General features: G+C 38.4%; 1 protein-coding gene across 1 annotated transcript in view; it reads right to left on the bottom strand.

The window, feature by feature from the left end:
- Positions 1–340: 340 nt before the first annotated feature.
- Positions 341–19,319, bottom strand: part of CACNA1D (calcium voltage-gated channel subunit alpha1 D) — a 169,808-nt gene continuing 150,829 nt past the window's right edge. Inside the window, 8 exon segments of the mRNA XM_031058244.1 lie at positions 341–2,529; positions 3,979–4,299; positions 4,949–5,070; positions 7,758–7,921; positions 8,866–9,015; positions 9,875–9,901; positions 10,196–10,560; positions 12,071–12,187. Of these exon segments, the coding sequence (XP_030914104.1) occupies positions 2,236–2,529; positions 3,979–4,299; positions 4,949–5,070; positions 7,758–7,921; positions 8,866–9,015; positions 9,875–9,901; positions 10,196–10,560; positions 12,071–12,187 (1,560 nt within the window). The 3' untranslated portion in view covers positions 341–2,235.

Here is a 19,319-nt window from a genome sequence, read left to right as displayed (position 1 = left end):
GGAAAGTGTAACAAAGTGAGTATTGCTGGGCAACCTACCCAAGAGCTTCCCAAGACAGCATGGAAAATTTATTTAGATGTTTTGGGGTATTTTAGTCAAATTTTCCTAATCATTTCCATAGGTCTGTCTCTGGAGAAGTAGTAATCCCTTTTGCACATGAATACTCTGTTTGTTTTATTTCTTTGTGGTTAACAGCAACCATTCATAAAAGACTTGCATGATGTGACACTGCAGACTGATACCCTATTCCACACATTCCCTCCCATTCTTATAACATTGCAAATTGAATTTAACCTTTGGAACTTCTTGGTGAAAAAATATTAGTAAAAGGACTCCCAGGTATAATAAAATTATTACACAGTTTTATTTTGAAGAACATTTTGCATTTGTTTTAATACAAAATGATGTAGGTCAAGAAATAATTTACAAACCTTTAAGTTCTTATCCTGGCATTTGAAATAAGAACGATTTCAGAGGAAGTCTGTAAGCTATTCATAGGAAACTGTCATTATGTACAAAATGTTTATTGACATGTTTTAAACATCACATTTGTAAAAATGTGAACTGGATTGCTATCTAGCATAGGAACTACAGGTAAAACCTGATAAGGTAACTTGTTAGAACAAGTCATTGTTATCCAGTGCTAACAAAATAGACAGTAGCTTTCAGGGTGTTTTAATTATCCTCCAAGGTCATTTCAGCCTCAAAGACATTTCAGGGTTTTACTGCATTGTGAACAATATTGAAGCCCTCTCTTGATTGCATAAAAATAAATCTTTGAAATAGTACACATAGAACAACAGAAAGGAAGAGGCAATAAAATAGTTTTTATATCAAGGTTTTTGGTTCTGTGTAGAATCATACTATCACATCTCTTTTCAAGCAGAGAAGGTAGTACTGAAGTGAAGCATTTTCATTTACCTGTGAAATATTTTCTTCCTTGGATATTTTCTGTGTCAATTTAGGGTATGTAGGTATTACACTTTGTCAAAATTTTCCTATGACCAGGAACACCCTGGCATGAACTTGCCAAGGTTTTGGGGTTTTTGCATGAGATTGTTACAAAAATAAAATTAGAGCTTACTTTTCAGTCAAAAAAAAAAGGGAAATTACTTTAAGTTTTTAACCTTTCCAAGTATAAGACTGAGTAGTCAATGGTACATCCCTTTTGCAGAGAGATTCTTTTGACTCAATTATTTTAAAAAAATCTGATCTGTTGCCAAGTTCACACTTGACACTTTATCCCAAAAAGAGATTTACACTGAGAGGTGGCTCTATTTAAATATTTATGCTATAGATCTATATATTCCAAGTAAAAATACTTCCATCTAGAATTCTGTGGAGAGTTACAATAATTAGGGTCCATAAATATTGCTGCAGTTCAATTACGGTACAATAATTACAAAATATAGAACATCTCTTTACAAATACAAATCATTGTATATTACAATTAATTTACAATATTTTCTACTATATAATTTTTAGCAAACTATCTTATCTAATTCTACTATAACCTGGTTGCAAGTGCATTAGTAAGAATGCAATTATTCCAGTATATTTTGCCCTTAACATGATAGTCAGAAAACAGACCATCTGAATGATATTTTCCTATGTAAACTGATGTTACATATGACGGATTATTCTTTATATAACTTCTTTTTCCAACAATCTCTAACAGGTAGAGCATGACAAATTGTATTTTAGAAGAACATTAAGAAAAGAAATCAGGAGGCAAGTTTGGAAACAATGTTAGAATGGATATGCAATGGGTAGCTGATATGGTTTGAGCACTGAGGTAATGACATTACTGGTTGTCATCACTCATCTCATGTTGCTGTTTCCCACACAATCCTGTGCCAGACCCATAGAGACATTGTCACTGACAAAATCCTGCTCTACTAGGAAGGACAGCAGCACAAGGTTGAAAGACAGGCAAGATATTACACCTCAGAATCCTGCTCTAGCCCTCAAAAAACTGATTGTCACAATCTGCTTGGTTTCAAAAGAACCTCATTCCTACAGAGGAACTGAAGATTCCGTGGGAGGAGACTTGACCTACTGCAGCTCTGTTCACATTTCGGCAACGTGGAGATAATAAATTTATTAGTTATGGCTTCCTTGAGGTGCGACATCACTCATACAAAACTTGGATTGGTTATTCACTCCAGCTAGTGCCTAGCATCTTGAAACTATGAGGCACTTTTTCTGTTATTAGAACATTTTCCTCGCTAAATACTATAAGCTTGTAATGCATATCATTTCATCAGCTAAGTCTTCTTCGTATCGTCCCGTTTCCGGCTCTTCGTCACTGTAGCCAGGACCAAAATCTTGAAGTTCATAATCCTGTCTGCTCAAAATTGGAAACATATCCCCGTTGGTCCCATTGCTGATATTCCCATTGAGAAGGTTACTTGCTGCACTCTCCATCTCATCAATAGTCATGTCACACGCATCAGCAATCTCGTGTTTTGTAGCCGAAACAAATTTAGGGTCCTTTGCATACCTTCCTAGGCCTTCAGATATAAGTACCTGGCAGAGGGAGGGGAGAGAGTGAGAATTTCAGTGGAATTACAGAACAACAGACAGATCATAGCATTGCTCACTGATAAAAGCACTAGAAACCCCATGCTGAATCACTGGAGCAACCCACAGCCAAACTGTACAGGTAAATAACAATTAAATCAACAATGAAAAGTCTCCAAAGAGCACCATGATGTGCAATAATGTAAATGGTGCTGCTGTACATCTGGCACTTCTCCTTAGAGATCTGGCAGTAGTCTTTGCTGAACATCAGTCATCAGGCTGATACAATAAAGACAAGAGTTAATACACCTCAGATGGTGCAGTTAGAAAAATACAGAATTTTATATGTTCTCGGTACTTTAGAGTACATGGAAAAAAGATGTTGAATTCCCATTTGCAAAAACATAACAAAATGTGTTGTATAGCTCACGGCAATGGAAAGGAAGGGATGGATAGAAGCTACAACATTAACTATGATTAAGAAATGCTGTACACACTTTATCTTCAAATCTTTTTTAATATAAAAGGGAATTCTTAGCATTCTTTAGTACACCTACAAATCAATCCTTGCAGTTGTTATTCTTCTCTCTGCATTTAATACACTGATTCATGGAGGTTTTGATATTTTATTCAGATAACTGAAAAAATGGGGATTTATTTCTATAGAAACAACAGAGAGAACAGGCATATGTATCATCTCTTCCTTATTGCCATCATGTAAGAATACTTCAGAACTGATGCTCATCTAAAAAAACTTAAACTTCAAAATTCTAAAGTATCTTTCGTTCTCTGATTAATCTCTCGCTAATGTGATGATCTGGAGTCAGTAGAAATCCTTAACTACATGACAGTTATGAATAAATTCCCCTCTTTACCTAAAACCAGTTTGTGGCTATAAAACTAAAAATCCATTTTCAGAGCGTTGATGCGAACTTGATGCCTTGTGAAGGCTGACCTAGAACAGAGACCAGATGGAGCTAAAGAATAAAGTAGGTGATTATTAGAAGGCTGCAATGGATCCACCTTGGGTAACACCAGAGCTCAGCCAGGGCTACACCCAAGATGAACCCAAAATGGACGACTGGTCATAAGGTCTCTCACTTTTTTTTGTCCATTTGCATATTGAAGTTAATTGTCCAGTTATAGATTTAGCTTATGAAGACCCATCCTTCTTGTTTTTCTCTCTTCAGTCCACATTGTTTATGCTCTTGGGCCTGAGATATTGGCCAGTTGTCCTTGGCGCCAAGCTAGAGAGGGAATTGTTTTGTTTCCCTACTCTGTGAAGAGACTGTCTCCTAATATGAAGCTCAGAGCCACACACTAAATCAGCACAGAATCTAAAAAATACAAAAGCTAAAACCTGAGGCATCACACTTTATTCTGTGCTTTGAAGAGTTAACCCCAAACCTCCCAGAGGAGCACTCTTGGCTCCCTCAGAGGCCGTGCAGCACTCACCGCCTCCACCAGGCTGTCGGCGCTCCTCTGCTTGTCGCTGTGTTTGTGCCGCAGGTCGTTGGGCACAGTCAGGCTGGCTGGGGTGAACGTCCTGTAGGAGATGTCGGGGTCATCCGTGTACCAGGAGCTCCTGTGCAGGGAGGGCAGGCTGCCGTTCATGTGCTCTGTGGAGTCAGCCCTGTCCACCTGGATCAGAGGGGTGTAATAGGGGGAACGCTCCCTGTTGGGAGGGGTGGCGGGTGGGGTGGCCCAGGAGCGCGTTGAGCGACTCGGTGAGTGTTTATGAGCTTTGCTGGAATCCAGACCCGCCACAGCCATCACCTGGCAAAGGGAAGCATTTTAGATGTTAGTGATTTCAAATGCTCAGTCATACTCATTTCTCACTTCAGCAGTTAGCTCAAACCAATTTCTCAGGCAGCAGCTATGCAAAGTTATCTTCTGATGTGTAATAGAGGAACAGGACTGAAATTGGTAAATTGAAGCAACAAAATGGTATTTTTTCCATTTTACTCATATCACAAAATCTTTATGAATATATTAATATATTAAATAAACATATATAAATAAATAAATAAATATCAATATATGAAAGAAAACAAAATATAGAAACATTCCTTCTGTCCAGGACAGGATAAGAAGCTGTCAGCATTTTCCAAGCTGGGCACTGAGCCTCAGAAAGTGTCTGAGTTGTACTTGCAAATTATCACAAATGGAGTTGAGATAGGCAAACATTAATAGGCAGCTGCTGTATTATGCAATCTGGTCAAAATTTAGGGCATGGTGACTCTTTGTGGGCACTCAGAGTCCAAGGGGCAGGCTACCCATTCTGTGCTTCGTACAAGGTCAATGTTTGAGAAGCCTTGGGTCTAGCAACGAATACACCAGTGCTGCTTCAAACAGTGAAAGTCAGGAGTGCAATGTAGAGGCTGGAAAGATGGATCCACTGTTGGTTAAGGGAGTTTGAGTTTACCTGCTGTTGCATTAAGTGAAGTGGCAAAGCCGTGCGATGGTGAAAATTAGGAGAGAGCGGGATGTCGTCTTGGCTACTTTGTCGGCGGAGGCATTCGAAGTTAAAGGAAGATCGTCTGTGTGCTACAGGAAAATCATAATTCATCAGAAAAACAAAGTATTTTTCTTCAAAGTCTATTATTTCCAGAATTTCAGGATGAGTGAGCTATGATACAAATTTAAACAGATCCTCTAGTAAGAAAGAAGTTGTGCTAATAGAAGCAAGTGGCAGGTTATAAGATAAAGGACAGATTAATCACATAAGCAAAAGCAGTCCAAGGTAAAAATCATAGAAGCAAACTAACATGATAGAATTGGAAGCAGCTGTTTCAGAAAACAAGCTTCTCTGATGCAGCTGACTGGCTCAGACTCTCAACTGCAGAATTCTGCCATAATCTGTTGTGACTTTCTTCTTTCCTCCCCATGGCTTCAAGTTCTCAATTCTAATAAACCAGATTTCCCAAAGGAAATATGAAATTTGTAGTTCCTTGGAAGCAATATGCAATATGTAAAACCATATCCAAGTCAACTCAGGTTGTCAATTCCTGATGTTTATTCTGTTGCTTAGGACAGCGATCATCCATGGTCTCTGCTGTTATGTGCACATTCATGGTAGAAAAGAAAAAGTGGAAATCTGAACTGAATTAAGATGTTTGGCTGATGGGGAGATGTTTCAGCTGATCTTGTTGAAAGCCTGCAGAATGATGGGAAGCATGTGGGTATCATTCCTCTGCGCCAGCTTCAATGCTAAACTACACCTGGAATCCAGATCCACCCTCACAGCTGTAAGCACTGGAGTGGGACACTGGAGAGAACCTGGCTGTACCAAGTTAAGTGCCATGGAGTTATGGCACCCCACAGTTATCAGCAGACACTTCATGCTGGATACTAACAAAGAGCCACTGAACTAAAACAGGCACCTCCACGAGGTCATTGTGTCCAACTAAAGCAAACATTGTCCCTCTCCCTTGTCTCTATGGCAAATCCAAACAGAGGGATGTCAGCCTTAGCTCCTGATCCTAATATGCTAAATGTCCCAATACCAAAATGTATAAGCAACCCAAAAAGTCCCTTCATCCAACACAAGGCACTTCATTGCACATGCTTCCCTGCAGAGAAGAGGCTGAAAGAAAATCTCAGTTGTTCCTCAGCACACTTCTGGAAACTGCTCCAATACTGTGGAGATGAGTTTGGCATAGAAGCACCCAGAAAGCTTGCACAGAGCTCAATTTACTGACTGCAGTACTCAGCTAAGGCACTGGATGTTATGTTCACTTTGACTGATTCAGATGCTAGCAGGAACTGTTGAGTGCAATGTTGCATGGTCTTTTTTTTTCCCTTTTTTCTTTTTTCTTTATTAATGTGAGACAATCAAGGCTTCCTCTCCAGGCCAAACAGCCCATACACTAGTTACCAATAGTAGATTTGAGATTCTTTTAAAATTTGCTCAGATACTGAGCTGCTAAAATCTCTCAACTCTTTTCCTGAATATAAAATAGATGGTTATGACAGGAGGTCTAACACTGATTGCTCTTATGACATTACATTGGTAAAAGTCAAGGACTTCCTAAATTACCCTTATGCAACTTCGATCAGAACTATGTCCTCTTATCCTAGGATATCAAATAATCTTATCTAGTACCTTTATCTAGTTTCCTGTAGATGAGATAAAAAGCATAACTTCCTCTAAATAAATGACTGCCAAACACTGTCATTAAAACTTTATCTCCAAGACTGCAATTAGAGGAAACCTTTAACCCTCCACTCAAAACATTTTCATGGGCAGACCCAGGACAATTTTTATATGAAATTTTTTTTCCTGCAATCTGTGGAATGGATATACAAAGCATCTATCTATTTCTTTGGCTTAAAATTCCTCTGTTATCAGAGAGGCTTGTAGAAAGATGTACAGGGGTCTCCTTTCAAGTCTCTCCTTCATCTGATTGTGTTTCCCTTCTAGTACTGAAAGACAGACTGCAGCTTTCTGTACCCTTCACTACTGTTCAGCTGAGTTATTTACTCTCTGTGGTGCAAGATTCTGCCCCTGTAGCCCCTAAGGGCAGAAAGCCAAAAAGCAGAGAGCATTGCCAGTCTTATAAGGAGATGAGTGCCTAAAGTGTAGATCCAGTACTGGCAGTATTGCTGGAGGATGCTACCTTTATTATAGAAAAATATATTTTGCTGCTGCCTTTTACCACAGCTTTCTGTAGCTTTAAACAGTCTGAGACTGGACCTCAGATATAAAAATTATCTCAATACACTTGAGAATCTCTGAGACAAGAAAAAGCCTTAAAAAGAGGTTGCTTTTGCACTCAGAGGTCAAAGACCAAACCCAAGAATTTTGAGTCTGTGCCTAGTTTCACCAGAGGATTAACATTGCTAATCTCTGCAGTATGGCCTGGAACATACAAAGACAGGATTGCAAGATAAGAACCATGACATCTTGTAGAAATGCATCTAAAGCAATATTGTTCTTGAGATAAGGAAAAACCAAGGGATAGATATAAGGAAGAGAAGAAATGAAAATTAAAGAATCAGGAAAAAACATGTTGACAATGCTAATTCTACCTATAAATTGAAACATCTTCTCCTCAGAAGAAACACAGAATTTTAAGCATCATTCCTGAGACAGCAGAATAAAGTACCAATGTCAATCTGAAATAAGATGCTTAAAATCCAAGTTTTATAAAAAATCTTTTTTAAACTGGAATCTGTCTGAATGCACTTGAATTATTTCAGATTTGCAAACCAATTGTCCTTAATGTACTTACGTGGTGGTGTTGGAGGTAGCAGCCGTCTCCTAGGAGATCTTTTTGTATCATAACAGATCTGTGAATCATCTTCCTCAAAAAAACCATGTGGGTGATGGTAACCTTTTGGTCTCTCAAAATCTGATTCATGGCAGTGATATCTACAGTGATAATCATATCTATGCCTGCATTAAAAAAAAATAAAGAAAAAATTCTTTCAGTGAGTTTTTGTAGGTAGTTAAAAAATTTGTTTCCTTCTAAAAGATTTTCAAGTCTACTTTTTCTCCAGCATAGAATTAAACACTGCATTCTGTAATTGCACAACTCAGATTTAAAATTCAGTTTCTGTAGGATTTTGAGAGGGCATATACTTCTCTACTCAGGTCAATTCTCAGGTTAAATTTTTAATCATATTGTATTTTCAATGAATTTATTCTTACCAGCACAGGCAAAAATGTAAGATCTCAGTCACAAACTGCTTAAAAAACCAAAATAAATACTCTCTTCTACTCCTGCCATGTTCTCTTGAGAGCCCTGGGTAAGGTGCAGAGCACAGAAGCTCAGAACGGATTTAAGCCTCTTACATTCTGGATATTCTCATGTTTAAAATCACATCTTGAAAGGGTGTTACTTGATGCTCACTATCATACCAAAAAAAATAGTGAACTGAGAAAATTTAGCTTTCATGCAAATCAATGGGATGCAGATTAGGGTGCCAATCTTGCCAGAATTCAGCTGGTGAATGTAGCCCATACAGCAAGAGAAGGAGGAGGAGAATTCAGCATGTCTGGCACTCTAACATATCCACTTATGGATCTAAGATAAAATGGCAATAAATTCCTCTACTTCTGGGCTGGACTTGAATATTTTTAAAAAATGGACAGAAGTGAAGATTTTTTTTGAGATGTTACTGAATGTAGTCAGTAGAAAGGAAACATTCCCTCTTTGGAATACTCTCCTTTCCTACTCATGATTTCCCATTTCATCAGTTGTGGAGTATTAATTTCATTAGAGAATTTGCAGTGTGAGTGTGCTTAGTGAAGCCTTTATATCTATGTATCTAAAATACGAAAATATTTTTGCACGCTATTTTATTTAACATATATTTTTATTTAACAAACATCCTCACCTGTTTCCTGACAACATACTGTCATCTTCATAATATTCTTCTCCACTGTAATACTCCTGCTCTGCCAGATAATGATCATCATTGCAGTAATCTTGCACTTCGTGTTCTTCCCGGCGAATGGTCGGTCGGCGTCCATCACCAGTGTCAGACCTGGAAGCAGCAACCAAACAGGAATTTTTATAATTCTATTTATACCAATTATATATTATTGATAATGTTCTTATAATTCTTTTAATGTTCTTCAAAGAGGAGAAGAAAAAGAAAAGCATTAACAACTCTCTAGTTCATGATGTGGTGTTACAGCCGTGCAGTTCAGAACAGGAATTATGTATTTGTTTCTTAAATATGGCCTTCCTTTATTTCCTTGTGGTACAATAGAAAAATGATAAAAGGATGCTCAGTGAAATCAAATCCATTCCAGACATTTTATATTGTATACATTGTCATCTCTCCAATGCCTGAAGTTTGCCAAATGGCTCAAATATTAAGAAGTTCTCACTGAGGTATTCAAAAAGAAATCTGAAATGAGTATGCAAATGTAGACATTAAAACCACCACTGAGCATCCATTTACCAATGCACTTTAATTAAAACAATAGATCTTATATTTTAAGAAGTGTTTAGAAAATATTCAGACAGAAGGCCAGGAAAGACTTTTGGGCTCCCTATAAAAGGAACTGCACACATTAACATTTATCAAAGCTATCACCAGTAGTTTTTCCAGTCTTGGTAAGTCAATTTTTAACAAGGGCTACAATAAGATGTGATCTTTATCCTGTTGAAAACTGCCTGGACTTTCAAAAGGTCTTGAATAATTTTGAACTTTACCAAAAGTTTGTCCTTTCAGAACAGGCAGTAAGTAAATAGACTTAAAAATTGTCACTTAAGTTACTGAGCATATGCATTGTTATACAGTTAATTTAGAAAAGAAACAGGAAAGGAGAGGAAAAAAAAATAAAAAATAAAACCTCCCTGTCCTCTTCAATTATGTCAGAACAATATCAACTCACCTAATATATGTTTCATAGTAGCGTGTTCTATCCAGGTTGGCCACAAAAATGAGAAAAATATTTTAAGAACAAGTCATTTAGAGAAATTCTTTGTTGATTACAATGTCTGTGCTGTAACTAATAATTTCACTTCAAAGACAACTGCTACTTTCAAACCCCAATAAGGCTTTATGCATTTCCCATTTATCAGTGCTACATTTTAAATACAGCTTACACATCAGTAGGCAACAGAAATGAAGATTCAAATTAATTTCACTTAGCTTAAGTTTCCTATAGTGTATTAATAAATTTATTTAAAAACAAAGGCATATTTAAGTTTACCTCCTACTGCTTGGCCTTCTTCTCTTCTCGTGGTCAGTCCTGGAGTGTGAGCGGTAACCGTTCTCAGATCGGTGCTCACGATTCCCAAAACTTGGGTGTTTTCCATGGACTTTGGACACGTTGGCATTATTGAGATTGGCATTTGTTGAGTTTGGAACGTGCTTTCCTACCGAGTTGTGGTTATGATGGTTGTGGTACACAGAGTTTCCTGCCTGATGGTACATGGTTTTCTCAGTATCGCTTGCAGAGGGAATTGAAGGCCGCTGGACATGTAAGGGACGGTGTGTGGTGTTGATTTGGTGAAAGGAATCTCGTCTGTCACTGCTAATGTGGTTTATATGGTTGCCAAAGAGGGCACCATTCCTCTGTTTTAGGGGAAGAGAAAGAAAAAAATTATATCAGATACCTTAACAGAACATACTCTTGACAGTGACAACTTACTTTTCTCTCCTACATGCATAGAAAAGTAGCAATTCAAGTAACCTGTGATTTTTCTTTCTAATTTTATGATGCTTCAGATGGGATCTCCTGAAGTGACAGGGATGTGATTGTGGTGATAACAATATTGTATTTCAGAGTCAAATCAACAGTATGCTGTGATCATTATTCTTTTCCACCCAAGTAAAAGTGACATATCCAACTTTCTCCACATTTTATTATGCAGGAGAAACCTAAATTCCCATAAATGAACATGCACCAGCTTCCTCAGAAAGAGATGTGTTTGCTTAATTTTTTTGGGAAGGCCTTGGTGGAGTTCTGTGCTGCTCTCCCAGGGCAGGGGTTTGCAGCAGGAGTCACTCAGACAGGATGGAGTGCCATGCAACAGCTTGCAAGCAAATCCCAGGAGGGAACATTCAGCTCCAGTGCTTCCATTCTTTCTTCTCACAGAGGTACAAGAAAGAGTTTCTGTTTATCAGCCCTGGGAGTGTGATGGATGGTGAAAGAGAGGATGAGGTGCTAAGGTATGACTGTGACATGCAGCTGTCTTGGACACCTGACCCAGGTTAGGGAGCCTCCCTGTCTAGCCAGGTGTGGGTCCTGGATGACAGCAGTCTGAGTTGCAGCTCAATCTAGAGAAGACAGGAGGTAATGATGGTTGGCAGAGAAATGCATCTACTGATGGCAGCTGAGGCACTGCGTCCAGTGCCACATCCTCCTTTTTGCAAAGGACAGTAGCAAGCTATGGGGCTTCTGCTATAATTCCTGCAGAAGCATGATTTTACATCTGCTTCTTCTGAAATGCTTGGGAAAAAATAAGTTTTCTTGCTGGCTGACAAATGGTTTGCAGACTGCCTCTGATTATAACACCAAATTTACATGTTCACCACTTAGGACTAAATAGCATAAAGAGCAAACCTATTTTTTTTTCTGATTGATTCTTATTGATATCCCTCATGGGATTGGAAATGGCATTTTATTTAGTTGATTTCTGTGTAGCCTCATGAATTCAGTTTTAAATAAGCAGCTCCGTGTCTGTTGTGGTTTGCTTGCATAGACTTTCATTCTCTCCTTCTTATCTACCACTGCAGAGGTTAAAACCAGTTTCAACCTTGCCTCTATCAAAATTTGAGATGGCAAGGTTCATACCTTTTGATAGGATTTGCTTAAGAAAAAATAAGAATTAATGAGAAAGAATTAGGGGCAGGAGAAGCACCCTGCAGGAATTGCTTCCTAAATTTATGAAGAAATGCAAGTGTCCTGATACTACCATTTTTATAGATTTATACATAAAATATACTTATTTATAAAATATTTCTATTTTCTGATTTGAGGGGTTTAAAAGTATTACTATCTTATTTCATATTGAAGGACAAGGTCATTGTTTACTCTCATATTATACAAAAAACAATTCACATGGTTGTGTTCTGACATTACTTTATAAACATCTTCCTCCTCCTCAGGATTGTTTTCCTCTGGTTCATCATCTTGCAAGTCACAGGAAATAGCTCGGCGTATTTCTGGGCCAATATCATGAAGTGTCCTTAGTCCTGCCTAAATCAATGACAACACCATAATACATTAGGAATGCAAATTCTTTTTCGCTCTTTAATTACTGGTGGTAAAATTATTTTAAAGGACAATTAACAGTTTTTGTATCCTGACATCCACAGAGGATGTATTCTGCTGTAAGTTCCTTTACTATTATTAATGAAAAGTTCATATATTCCAGTACCACCCTGGTAGCACTGGGGTGATCATGTCTTTATTATCACAGTGTAGATTCTGACTAAAACACCACTGATGTTTATGGATCCCTATAGAAGAGAAATTAATCTTATTAAAAAGTGTAAGTAATCAGCAAGAACTATAATAAAATGCATTTCAATGAGATGTATATTTAATGTTCAAAACATGTTTGCAGCCTGTGTCAACAAAGGAAACACAAGGAGATCTTTGCTATAGCAACAGCAATTTTAGCAGAGCTCAGATGGAAAAGAAAGCAGTGAAATAATTCCAGCTCATCTGCACTGCACTGTGATTTGCAGATATTTGGTTTAAAGCTTTAGTTTAGGATAGAAAATCATTGAGTTACAGCAGCAGAGACTCAGTGTACACCAGTTCAGATTCCTCTCAAGTTTTCTACCACAAGCAACATTTAGGAAAAGGGAAAATGCTGACACTGTCCAGGACAAACCTGCACATCAGGGAGGAAAGAGACATCATACCCCACCCCAAGAGCTCAGTGCTTTGTGCAGGCCTTACTTCCAAAAGGAGAAAATGCCTCCTGATTTAATTCTGCCTGCTGTGATCCCAACCAAGAACCACAATCTCGTTCTTCCCAGCAACTTCTTTTATCTCCTCAGGTTCAGAAAAATTCAAGATGTGTGTGTTTAACCCTTTACTACCACTACACTTACACACTACTAAAAATCCTGCACAGCACTTGGCTGAATTTTTGATTATGATCTAAAAACCTGATTTTTTTTTTTTTTAGCATTTTTGAAGGAGATGTGAGGGCTGTTCCAGCACAACACTGACATTGCATGTTACTTGCCCTGGGGTAGCACGAGGATGTGCAGAGAATTTTGTGTTTCAGAGCTGCAGAATGAGCCCAGAGACCCTGGAGGACCCCAAACATAGCAAACATTCAAGCTGTTTCCTCACACCCTCCCAGGAGCACACTCAGAACTGCTCAAAACAGAAACAGCCGCTTTTCTGGGGAGAAAAATGGCATTTATGCAGTGTGGGCAATCAGAACCTGGAAAGGGATGAACCAAAAATCTTTGAACTTTAATGATGTAGATTTACTACAGGCTCCTCTTCAGGTTTCACTTACTCCAGTATTTCCCTTCCTGAAAAAGGTGCCTGACTAATCACATTATCTACATCTATTTGCAAATTCAGTTTTCCTCCTCAGGGATGAACTTTGAGAGTTATGCTATAATTGAACAAGGCTCTAAAAATCATTTACTAGTGAGTTAATATACAATACTCATTTCATGAATACATTGTGCTTTCTCCCACTTCTTATGCTAATTGCATAGTCAGAACCTCAGCAAGGTTGCTAATGTCATCATTTTGCAAGGTGCTAAAGGAAAGCAAAATTAACACTTTAAGGTACACCTATTCGAGTGGAAAACCAGAGGCTTCTATTGGTTTATCAGAGACAAATGCAGAATTTATTTGCTAGAGGACTTTTATTAAATTTTGGTTATTTGACCATTAGCTACCAGAGCCACTTGCATTTCACACTCACTACCTGCTGACTTTAGAGCAAAGAGAACTAAAAGGAACAAAAAACCTCAACTGGCACATGAACACAAAAAGAAACTGAGCTTTGTATGAACAGAATACAATTTGAAAACTGCTAAAATGAGGTAATTACCATCCAGAAAAATACCTGAATAGACCTACACTACAACACTGAACACATAATAATAAGAGACACATAATGAGATCCACTTAATAAGAGACACAGCAAAGTCTTGATTGTCCTGAGTTATTCATGCTGGAGGAGCCCATCTCCCAACTCTGGCTGAGTGTGCTGCTCTACAACTGCCCAAAAGCTCTGAGTTTTCTGCCATCCCAGGCTGCCTTTGAGCTGAGCCCTTCTGTGAACACAGCACTGTCAGAGAGCAGCACCAGATAAAATTTAACTCTGACAAAATCTACTAGCTCAAACTCCTGTCTGCTAAATTGTGACAAAGCCCCACAAATATATGCCTGGAAGCTGAGAAAAGCCACGTGTTTGACAGCAACACACTGAATGGTAATTTAATTTTGATTACATTTCCAGCTGCCTTCTGGCTTACTTCTTGGTGAATTACCTCTCTCTCTAGAGAAAGCAGGCAGCCTTTATCATCTCATCTCTCTCCAGTAATATTCATTTCCAAGTAACAGACCTCTTGCATTTACACAGTCGGCAGTGGAAGAAAGAAACCTGGATCACCGTATGCAAAGGTATATCTTTATTAAACTAAACCCAGCACATTTATTCACTCACAGCCAGCACTGAGGCTCTCAAGCAACACCAATCTACAGAATTGAAATATTCCTCAATTTATTTGCTCTAATGAATGACCTACAATGGTTTTGTGAACTCTCTCCTGAAAATGACTACTCCCACTTTCTGTCTCATCTTACCTGGTGCAATCCAACAGCATCATAAGTAATCTAACATTTTATGGGGAGCACCACATCATGATACAAATGCTCATGCTGATCTCACACTGATAGGACAATTCTTCATTAGATCAGTCAGCTAAAGTGGAACTGATCTAAAACCACAGGAATTGGTACTTTTATGTCAGTAGGAAAATCCCTTTTTGAACCTTAATGAACACTTAATGAACACTTAATGTCTTCTGCAAAGACTGAGGCAGCATGGACTGATAAAACATTTGACTTTACCTTCAAGCACTTCAAAACAAAAATCTCAAAAACAAGAGTGCACAAAAATATCAAACCAACCTTCCCCACCCCTCATCTTTGGTTTACAGGGAAGAAGTGTCCTTCAGATACACATTCCCTACATAATATTTCACATTTTAGTCTACCCAGCATGAACCCTGGTGACAATGTAACACACAGGAGAGCAATGGCAGCGGTCCATGTCCTCCATTTGTGAGGTTTTAAAAACTGCTACATTTAAATCAGAGATAAAAACAAAAGCTGAGCAGATGGGGCCTTTCAAAAAAGAGAGCCTGGATAGTAAATTGTCTACCCTTGCTAGAGGTGTGCTTGTTTCTTTTTCACTAGGACTGCTAAAGTTCTTAGGAAGTGGTTATTACCCTACACAGAACTTCCTAAAACTTTTATTACATACAGAGATTCAAGATGTGCCACATTCCTGAAGCATCATGTTATAATGACTTCTTAAAAAAATCAAATTTGAGTGTTATAGAGGGATTGCTTCCTCACAGTCCTTGAGCATGGCCCTAACTCTACAGATTTCACTAGAAGTTTGCAAAAGAAGTTGTTTCTTGTTCAGACACATGGTTTATTCAAAATTTAATTTTTGTTTCCTTCCTTGCTTCATCTTTTCTCCTTGTAGGTGAGGGAAAGATAAGAAGTATCGGTCCAAAGGTTATTCAGCAAAGCAGTGACACATAGAGTGCTGAACAACATAATTACATGAGAAACCCAAGCATGTCTTTAATTAGGCTTTCCCATAAATGCCCAGAATGACTGCAGATGAACAGGATAATTCTGTGCAGCTGTGCTGTGGAGGAACAACAGCACTTGCAATGTTTTCTGGATGGCACAAGGCACTGATAAACCAGTGCTGGGTCCTAAATACCATCTCAAGAGACAATGACTGATGCCCCTGTCTCTGACACACCATTGAGATGACACAGATGTGTTTTCAAAAGCAGAAATAACAGAAATGTAGGAGTTCCTCATCCTCAGTGAGAAAAGACATCATATGACCAATAACTACCCCTAGACAGGTTATTTAGAGATATGCCTTAAGAGACTTGAAAGGCACCTCACACCAAACCATCAAAACATTTGGAAGTTAAACATGTAAACATTTTGAGAAGACTGCTTTTAAAAAATGCCAGATTTTAAATCCACTTCCCACATCTACAGTATGCATAAAAGAGTAACACCATTTTAAATACATGTCTTATATTAAGAAATCTGTGTCTAATGCAAGACTCCAGTCGTTACTTTCAGAAGAAAAAACCTCAAATGCTTATAAATAGTGGAACTACAAAAAATCCTTTTCCCTGTACCTAAATTCAGACCACAATAATTTTAAGATATGGTCTAACCTACATATAGATGCAGTTTAAGCTTAGTTTAAGAAGTGCAAGCTCACTACCCTTATTTAAATAATATCATTGTTACCTACACTATTTCTAGTGCTTATTCTTTTGAGCTGTCCTAGAGTGGTACCAGGAACTGGAATACACTGGCAAACTGTGTTTCATAGACTTTAGAGCAATGATGTATATTTATGCATATTGCTATATAAATTCACTAGAACTGGAAAAAAGTACAAACATGAATACTAAATGCTTAGGCTTTCAGAGCTTCATAATCCTGGAAGCCTGGAATGATGCTAAAAACATTCCTGTAAACCATTAGATTTATAGGTAAAGAACATGTTTTTACTATCTGCTTATTTTAGAGCAAAGAAAACTACAATGAATAAAAAACCTCAGATATACACTGACACTTTAACATAAAAATAAGGTTTTTTAAATGAGGTTAGTGAGAACAGAATACAATGACAGAACTACTTTAAAAAGGAAATAAGCATGCAGAAAAATAGCTGAATGACCTACACTGTAGCAGTGGACATAGGAGACATAGTGGTCAAGCCTTGATTGCCCAGAGTTCTCCATCCTGGCAGAGCTGCTCCCAGCACTGCAGCTGCACAAAGGCTGCCAGAGCTGAGCCCTTCTGGGGGCACCACGGGGACATCAGAGCACAATTAAATGGGACTTGAGCAACAAATTAACCCCTCAGCTGATGCCTACCAGAGGGTTTGGCTTTTTCCTTTTTCTATCACCGTTTACTGCAGGGTTAATAGTAGTTGTAACATTTGCAGAGAGAAGAAAGCATAATTAGTTTAATCTGAAGCATGTTTCCAAAATCAGGCTCAGGTCAATAAATCAGTGCTTTTATGTACCTGGGATGTGAAAGAAAATATCCTTTAACTTTTATTTGTGTGCATTAGCAAAGAGGGCTACACATAAATAAACGTGAAATATAGATGTGTTACATATATAACACATCCATATACACATGTTACAGTAAGTGTTTTCCATAGGAAAAATAGTATAGAATTAGTTAATTCCCTCTCTGTGCTAGATGAAAGTAATTAAAATTGTTCATGCTTCACTAAACATCTATTTTACTAGCAATGTGACCACTGTTTGGCTCAATACAAGTTTCCATCATTACACAAAGACATCCCTTTCTGACCCAGAAAATATATTAGTGGTCACTGCACAAGTATCAGTCAATAGCACAAGAAAGGCAGTGGAAACCCTTTTTGTTGGTGACCTCAGGGCATGTGTAACACCACAAAAATGGCATAAACAGGTGACTCAAACTGATCACCCATCATTTCAGAACCTCTTGTTCTCTGGCCTTCATAAGGACATGAATTCCCCTGGGTCTGCAGAACACAAACTGTGGGGTTCCAAGGGATGCTGGAACCCCAGCAGCTCTGAAGATGGGTTTGGTGACAATATGCAAGTTTGAACAAACTGCTGCTGGTTTTCATCTGAAGCGTGAGGAGGAATTTGAAACTTCATAGCAGAAGGACTTCCTTGACTTAACAGCAAGAGCAGATAATCATCCCCTCCGCACTTTCTAGGCTGCTGCCTCCCCTCTGCCATACCCAAACAGCAGCCTGGGTTAGGCTGACAGCCAGTGCCACACCCTTGAGGAAAACCTGAGCTCTACAGGATAAAAATCACCTTGAATGAAGTCACTGTGGAGTCAGAAGAGGAATCCCTGCCTGCTGCATGCTCTGGCATACACAAAGCAAATCCAGTTCTGTAGGGAGCTCTGCTCTCATTTTCTAATTCAATCCAAACTTCCACTCTTTCTTCTCCTGCACCAAACACAGCTCAAATCCAGCATCAGAAGAAGCTCCTTTCTTTCTTTCTTGGAGTTGGGTGGAGGTTCTGGCCCCCAAACATGAGGGAGCTGCCAGGGACATTCTTGTGACACAGTTCACAAGTTTTGGGTTCATATAACCAAACAAAACTCAGGCAAAGGATGCAAGTTTCAGTTCCATGTGTTAAAATGCCTAAGCCTTAATGACATAAAACCCCTATTCTGTATATTCTAGTGTTCAATCACTCTAAAATGAAATGCTCTGAGTGTCTCTCTGAAGATACCTTCTAAGAACAGTATTTTCCCATGCTCCTTGGTCATTCTTCCTTCTTGAGTGCACAGACTGGACCTTTAGCTAAGTCATGTGGCCTCCAAGGGAAGATTTATTCCCACACCTGGTGAAACAGAACTTATTAAAACAACTACTATAGGCCACCAGAAAGCCTGACTGGACTTTCTGAGCTCACAGAATTTTACTCTGTGTTATGCAATTCTCTCAAGCTAACTAAAGACAGTGTGGATGGCTCCCTGTCTTTCATACTACACTTTTTCTAGAAGTGTTTTTCTTGCTGCAAATGTTATTTTTATGACCTTGAACTCTAGTTGTAATGCTGTGGAGATTTTGTTTTGCAGTCTTAAGAACCCTTTTTATCTTGCATGTAAAGTTATTATTCTGCTTTTCTGCCTATATTCATATAAGTCATTCTATCAGAGACAGCAGCATAAGTACATGTTTTTGAAAGTTTCAGCTAAAAGCAAGGCATCCAATTTAATATCCTAGATTACAACTAAAGGACTAGTTTAAAAAAACCCAAAAGTGAAATTCCTTTTGAAAAACAGGACCTTAGGCCATTTGACATTTACAGGGTTTTCCTTCAATATCTTCAAAAGTACTGAATGAAATTATTGCAAAAACCCAGCCTCCTGAGCATGAGGAATAAAAGAGGGCAAAGAAATTATCTATGTTTTAAAAAGGCTGTTTCAGTCTCATAAAACAGGAAAAATGGCAACGTCTATTAATGTTTTCCCCAACAGCTGTTCTTTGAACTAAAACACAATGGATTCTGTCACCAGGAGCCTTCTTCTCATGGGAGCTGTTTACTCT

This window comes from Geospiza fortis, unplaced genomic scaffold (genome assembly GCF_000277835.1).
Source record: "Geospiza fortis unplaced genomic scaffold, GeoFor_1.0 scaffold78, whole genome shotgun sequence".
In the NCBI taxonomy this organism is placed as follows: domain Eukaryota; kingdom Metazoa; phylum Chordata; class Aves; order Passeriformes; family Thraupidae; genus Geospiza; species Geospiza fortis.
Note: the sequence above shows the minus strand (reverse complement) of the source record. Positions and strands in the feature narration are given on the sequence as shown.